This window comes from Macaca mulatta, chromosome 1 (genome assembly GCF_049350105.2).
Source record: "Macaca mulatta isolate MMU2019108-1 chromosome 1, T2T-MMU8v2.0, whole genome shotgun sequence".
In the NCBI taxonomy this organism is placed as follows: Eukaryota; Metazoa; Chordata; class Mammalia; order Primates; family Cercopithecidae; genus Macaca; species Macaca mulatta.
This window is the reverse complement of record NC_133406.1, coordinates 127,553,517-127,560,096: the sequence shown is the minus strand read 5'-3', so window position 1 is coordinate 127,560,096 and position 6,580 is coordinate 127,553,517. Positions and strand designations below refer to the sequence as shown.

The following is a 6,580-nucleotide window of genomic DNA, read 5'->3' as shown; positions in this document are numbered from 1 at the left end:
CCAGCTTCCTGAGCCCCCAAGTTGACCCAGTAGGGAAGGGTGGGACTTTCAGCCCTGCTCTGGGACACACCCCCTCCCAGCTGGAGAGGAAACCCAGTGGGAGGTGGCAGGGAAGCCACCCACAGGTTTCTAAGTTTAGCCCCCTGCTACAGACCACTCCCTTCACCCGCCTCCTTGGCCCAGAGCCAGGCATGACCTCATCCTTTGCTCTAAGACTCCACCCTGCCGGCCGCTGGCCTGCCTTGTAGGCAGGGGGCCAGGCTGGCAAGCAACTTGGACATGAAAAGAGATGGGACACTAAGCACCCAGAGGGAAAGACCAGAAGCTGCCACACACGTTGGAGCCTGTAGCCTTTATTCATGCCCCCCTGACCAAATGCAGTGAGAGACAAGGCCCCTGCCAAAAACAACTCCAGGGGCCTGGGACTCTGGGTCCCCTACTGCAGATACTTTCCTGTGAGCCAGAATTGTATAAAGTGCTGGTGTGTGACCATCCTTTGGGAAAGGTCAAAGGGGCAAGAGCCCCAGGGGCCCTGAGGAAGGGCAGGGCATAGGCCTGGTTCCCAGAGCACTGGGAGGGAGGGCCCGCACCACCCCACCACCTCAGGGCTAGGAAACCTCAATGCAGTCCTGGGCAGGAGGGAACGGAAAAGGGGAGCCTTCAGCATGGAGCCCTAAGGAGGCTGGGGTTGTAGGGGGATAATTTCTGTACCCCTGTTGAAGGGAGGGGGCATGTTTGGAAAGGCCTTGGGGATCTCAGATAATGGGACAGCCCCTCCGGCGCTTGTTCTTGCGGACCTGGAGGCCAGCCCGAGTGGCCATCTCAAACACCTCCCGCACTCCCTCTTTGGTCTTGGCTGAGCACTCAAGGTAGCCAAAGGCGCTGATCCGGTTCGCCATGTCCCGGCCTTCCTCAGACCTAACGGGCTCCTGAGAAGACAGAAGATGAGGGGTCAAAGGAAGCTGGTGACTACATGAACCTCTCCTGCCTCACCCATAAGTGTAGCAGCTGGAACAAATGCCGCCGCCTCCAGTCCTGACCCAAAAAAAGCACCCAGGCCCCAGCTACCCTGGGCAGCTTCTGGGCCAGGGATCCAAAAATCCCTCCGGTCCCTCCCTCCATTCCCATTCAGCCCCACCTCCTCCCACACACAGCCCCCAGTTCTCTTGTCTGAATGAGCGCCTCCCACCTCCTGACTGCTCTGCCTCCATCCTCACTCTTCCAGTCAGAATTATTTGTCTAACACACAGACCTAACATCTCCCCACTTTGAAACTTTGCCTTAATTATCTGCATTTCTTACCCTGACAGCTTTCTCTAATGAAGTCTAGTGCTCTGGCTAGAGAGCCACTTAGGTCCCTGAATAAGCCAGCTCTCTCATCCCTTCTTCCAGCCATTTACACAATGCTTGCCCTCGTTCCCACATCCACATCACCCTACACCTCCCCCAGGGGCACTGTGATGGCACAGCCTGGGTACCCGAACATAAGCTGTCTCCCCGAGGGCAGATTTTCTTAATCATCTTAATAGTCCCAATTCTAAACAGAATGGACAATTAACTGGAATAAATAAAAATGCCAAGTGACTTTGGACAAGTCACTTCATTCTCTGATGCCTCATCAGACACAACCCTACGGGTCCTCCCTCACCAGGAGATATTACCATCTCCCCTAACACATGGCAGTAGCTGGAAAGAAGCTCCCTTTGCCCGTCTGCAACCCCTCAGAGGGTGCCTTCTTCCCCAGGGGCTCCAGCCTGGCAGCCGCACCCACCTGCTTCATCTTGGCCAGCTCTCTCCTGGTGTGCTCATCTTGCCTCAGGTCCTTCTTATTCCCCACCAGGATGATGGGCACGTTGGGGCAGAAGTGCTTCACCTCTGGGGTCCACTTCTCAGGAATGTTTTCTGTGCAGACATGCCCCAACAGGTGTCGGTGCCTCCACTTAAGCTAGAAAGCTCCCCTGGGGGGCCCTCATCTTCCCACAGCAGAATCTTAGAAGCCATTCAGCATGATGGTCCCTTTCACAGCTCAAAACCTCAAGAGCAGTATGCCTTCAGAGGGCCAGTTACCACAGTAAAGGAGACCAGCAGGGCCTGAGTGCTCCCCTGCATCCCCACCCCCCATCTCTGAAGATGACTGAAGACAGGCCAAGGCACGACACCTCTGGCTGATTCCGAGGGGTTCTCAGTCCCCTCCCTCCAATCTCCTCACCCAGGCTGTCGGGGCTGTCGATGGAGAAGCACATGAGGATGACGTCAGTGTCCGGGTAGGAGAGAGGCCGCAGTCTATCATAGTCTTCCTGCCCTGCTGTGTCCCACAGAGCCAGCTCCACCTGACACACAAGGCCAGTGAGTAGCTGGCCTGAGGGCCCCAACCCTGCCACCCAAAGGTCCTCTGAAACCACTGTTCTTTGGGCTCACTGAACTTCTTTATTGAGTACCTGCTATGTGCCAGGCATTGTATTAATCACTGTCCCACAACATAAATTAGGTCAGTTTGTTAAAGAAAGCTAAGACACGTGTTTGACCCTTGAGTTGCCACTGTGAGCACCATTATTTTGGTTAATTCTCACGACAACCCTTTGAGGGAGGTCTTACCATCATCCCCATTTTGCAGGTGGGGGAGCTTAAACCCAGAGGCAAAGGGACTCGGCCCAGGTTACAGAGCCAGTCTGTGGGAGAACCAGAAAGTATATCCAGGTTTTTTAAGACTGCAGATATACTTCCTAACTTTTACTGGTTCCAGCAGGGAGAATGACACAAGGACAGGGGTAGGAGTGGGGAAGGACATACTAGGTCATTCAGTGACTGGGGGCGGGGATCAGGGTCGGGTGGGAAGGGCATCTCTGCCTTCACCTGCTTGCCGTCCACCTCAATATCCGCAATATAGTTCTCAAAGACAGTAGGGACGTAGACCTCCGGAAACTGATCCTTGCTGAAGACGATGAGGAGGCAGGTCTTCCCACAGGCACCATCCCCAACGATCACCAGCTTCTTTCGGATTGCAGCCATGGTGGGGCTGCCAGGAAAGAGGTATTGAGGATTTGAGGAAAAGCCATTAAAGTCCAAAAACACTTCTCTAGGGCCCTCAAACCTTCCTGGAAACCGAGGCCTCTAGCAAAGGGACAGGGGGCTTGCTCAGGCATCTTCTGGCCAAACACCAATTGTGCAACAACAGAGCTCGAAATTCCTAATCTCTGGGTCAGGGACAGGTCTCCCTCGATGGGTTAGAATACAGTGGTGGGAGGTGGATGATGACCCCACTTGGGAGCTGGAAAACATGAGTTTCAATCTAATCCACTTGCCAACTTGGGGACTCCAGGTAGCTAAAGAGCTGCTCAGGGATGCGGGACGTCCAGGGAGCAAGCTTCTATCTACTTCACACATCAGGGTTTCAAGTCAGACTTCATTGGCTACCAGGATTTTGATGCATTTACAGTTTAATAATCTCTAAGGTCCAATCTAGAACAGATTGTCCCTCAGCACAAGTCATACCTGTCCAGTCACAAATAAGGAGTCCCTCTCTAGGACCAGAGTAGCAGAACCAGCTACCAGGTGGTAGGTGGGTAAAGGAAGAATAGTTACAGAGTCCCTAGGTGCCAGGCACTCTGTCGGGCATTTTGGCAGGAATTATCTCCTTTGGTCCCCAGATGCCTGGGAGGTAGATGGTGTACTTTCCATTTTGACAAACTAGGAAACTAAGGCTCAATGAGGTTAAGACAGATTCAGAGCTGTGGCTTATAAGCGGCAGGGATAGCATCCATAGCAGGACTGTGTGACTCAAAGCCGTGCCTCTTCGACATGTCACCTCAGCGGTAGGAAGGAGAGCAGAAGCAGGGAAACCCAGAGGACAGGGGCAGCAGCCAGCCAGCTTCCCTGGTCCACCCCACCCCGTCCCCAAAGCCCCAAGTCATACAAAGGAGGCTCAGTCCCAGCAGTGCCCACAGCTCGAGTTTGGGCAGGCTGCCTTCCTCCCCCCTTCCTCCTGGGCCTGCCAGCAACACTGGGTCACTCAGCCCCTGGCAGGGGACAATGACCACACTGTAGGGAGCCACACATCCACCACAGCACAGTGACTGAGAAGAATCCACCAGGGAATCACCTCCACCCACTCTGGAACAGTCCCTTCCTCCCTTGGTCCAGCTCACCCACAGGCCCTGCCCACCCCTCCCTGTGACTCAGGGCAAGGAGTCAGCTTCCCGGGCTTCCAAGTGTCCCCCACCCCCAGCACACACGGCGAGCATCTGCACAGTTCATCACACCTTCGCAGCTTCCCTCACTTCCTCCTTCCCTGGGGAGGGGAACCGGCCTCCAGCCGGCTGAAGTTCCCAGGCTGCAGGAAGAGAGGGCGGGCTCTGGAGCTGAGATGAAGTCAAGGCTGTTGGGAAGGGGGAGGGGGCTAGAGTCTGGGTTGGGAGGAGTCCCAAAAGAAGAGACAAATGAGGGCCAGTCCCAGCACCAACCAGGCAGGGAGCAGTTAAGAAAGCGACGGTAACCTGATCTCGGCTTCAAACCTAGCTTTTTCTCTCAGTCCCACATCCTGTCAAACTGGGCTGACTGAAGGCCTCTACTCCCCACACCCCGCCACCACCTCACACTGCCCTTTAGGAAACGAATCCTCCAGCCCCAGGCCTGTTCCCTTCAACAGCAGATCCTAGGTGGCCCTTCCCTTGCCTCCACACACATTCACAAAACTGTCGGTTTTGTGGACGTGAGTCAGAGAATTTACAGGAGTTCAAAGTACACAGCCACACTCTTCCCACCAGAAAATGGACTCTCTCTGATTCCCCAGAAGACAAGCAAGAAGGCTTTCACCCTGCCGGCAGATAGCCTCCAGAAATGGAAACCACCCTCCAAAAAGAGGGTTCCTCGGGAATTCTATCCAGGTGACTGACGCTAGGATTTCTTCCAACTCCTCCACCCACTCCATTAGTTCACCTTGCCCTGTTTTGTAAAGATGGGCTGGGGTAGCCCCACCCTGGGGTGGGCAGTGTTGGAGGGCAATCACTACTGGGGTGAAAGCCAGTCACTTAGGCATGAGTATGTCACTGCTGTCCCCCCAGCAGGGTAATTCAGATGGCACCAGAGTGGAAAGAGGCAGAGGACAGAAGCCTGGGGTTGAGGCATGCGTTAAGGGACCTGGAGCCTCCAGCTCAATTAGAAGACCTTCCCTCCAGGCTATGGTTGGGCCGGAACAGCAGGCAGCCCAGGCCAGGCCAGGACACTAGGCCCAAGGCCAAGATGGCATGGATAACTCCCTATGGGAGGCAGCCCCAGAGGGACTGTCCCACTGACCCCTTAAGAGGGGCAACTGAGCCCCACACAGGTCCTGGAATGGAGCCTGGAACTTCTGGGGCCTTCCCCAAGACAAGACAGTGTGGATACACCAGATCTCTCTCCAACCGCTCTCTTGAATTCCCAGATGATCCAGAGCGGCCGGTTGACTTTGCTGACCCACCCTACACCTAGGGAAGGAATCCGTTCTGGAGATACCAGGAGATACCTCATTCTCAACTTTAAAACCAGAGTGAGGGTGGGACTCGGCCTCAGGATCCCAGCCCCAAAACCCCAGGATACACACACACACACACACACACACACACACACACACACACACACACACACACACACACACACACACACACACACACACACACACACACACACACACACACACACACACACACACACACACACACACACACACACACACACAGTTGGATCCTTCCCCATCTCCCTTATCCTCAACACAAGCGGGCTCCAGGAACCGTCTAGGGCGGCGTCCAGACCCTGCCGAACAGTGGCAGGTCCCAATGGTCACATCCCGCCCCTATTCCCGCCATGCCTCCCTCCTGGCCTGGAGGAATTCCCACCCCATCCCACTCTAGGTCCCCTGCGGCCGCCCGCCCTGGGGGCTGGAGCGTCTGAGTTGAGGCTCCCTCGCCCCTCACCCGGCGGGGCAGGTTCCAGGAAGCTGGAAGGAGAGGGGAAGGGGCTCCGACTCGGACCTCAGGAGGCGAGAGCCCCTGCCAGCAAGTCCGGGCCCCCTCGCTGCAGCCCGGGGAGGTGCCGACGCGGCCGACCCCCGCCCAGCCCGGATGCCGACTCCGCAGGGAGGGAACGGGGTCCAAGCCCAGGCCGAAGCCCCCTCCCTGCACGGGCCTCGATCTCCGGCCCAGAGAGGAAGGCAAAGTGCTCTCCCGGGGACGAGTTCCCAAGACGCCCCGCTGCCCGCAGCCCCGGCCCAGGGTACCTTCGGTTCCGCCGCCTCCAGCTGCGCGGCCGGTGCCTGAGGCTCAGACTGACCCCAGGGCCCCGCCCCGCCCTCCTCCAGCTCCGCGGCGGGGAGGGCGGGCCCGGCAGGGGGAGGGTCGGCTGGGGGCGGCCCTTGGCTCGGCCCGCCCCGGCCCCGCGCAGGGCGGCCGCCGCTTCCCTGGTCCGCAGGCCTGGGGCCGGGGGCGTCCACTCCGCCAGGTAGGGGAGGGCCACGGGGTTATTCCGGGACTGCGGAGGAGCCGGGCGAGCGGGGCCAGCACTACCTGGGTGAACTCACTCTGCCCAACCTTCCAGCCCCTAGGGGAGG

The 6,580-nt window shown here is 57.3% G+C and overlaps 1 protein-coding gene across 2 annotated transcripts; it reads right to left on the bottom strand.

Annotated features, from left to right (window-relative positions):
* Nucleotides 1–337: 337 nt before the first annotated feature.
* RHOC (ras homolog family member C) lies at nucleotides 338–6,300 on the bottom strand. 2 transcript variants are annotated; one of them, XM_015148464.2, is made up of 5 exons: nucleotides 6,251–6,300; nucleotides 2,854–3,016; nucleotides 2,210–2,330; nucleotides 1,772–1,902; nucleotides 338–929 (listed from the first exon to the last, which is right to left on the bottom strand). In XM_015148464.2, exons 2-5 carry the CDS (start codon nucleotides 3,007–3,009, stop codon nucleotides 756–758), a joined length of 582 nt encoding a protein of 193 aa, XP_015003950.1. In that variant the 5' UTR covers nucleotides 3,010–3,016; nucleotides 6,251–6,300; the 3' UTR covers nucleotides 338–755. The 2 variants fall into 2 exon arrangements, with proteins under 2 accessions (XP_015003950.1, XP_015003958.1); XM_015148472.3 differs by lacking the exon at nucleotides 6,251–6,300 and adding an exon at nucleotides 4,260–4,490.
* Nucleotides 6,301–6,580: the final 280 nt, after the last annotated feature.

Bases quoted from the DNA above. Each gene is read 5' to 3' on its own strand.
- RHOC (XM_015148464.2), bottom strand. From the start codon at position 3,009: ATGGCTGCAATCCGAAAGAAGCTGGTGATCGTTGGGGATGGTGCCTGT. The intron at 1,903-2,209 runs GTGAGGAGATTG...ATGTCTGCACAG, and splicing joins CGACAGCCCCGACAGCCTGG to AAAACATTCCTGAGAAGTGG. The intron at 930-1,771 runs GTGGGTGCGGCT...CTGTCTTCTCAG, and splicing joins AGCTGGCCAAGATGAAGCAG to GAGCCCGTTAGGTCTGAGGA.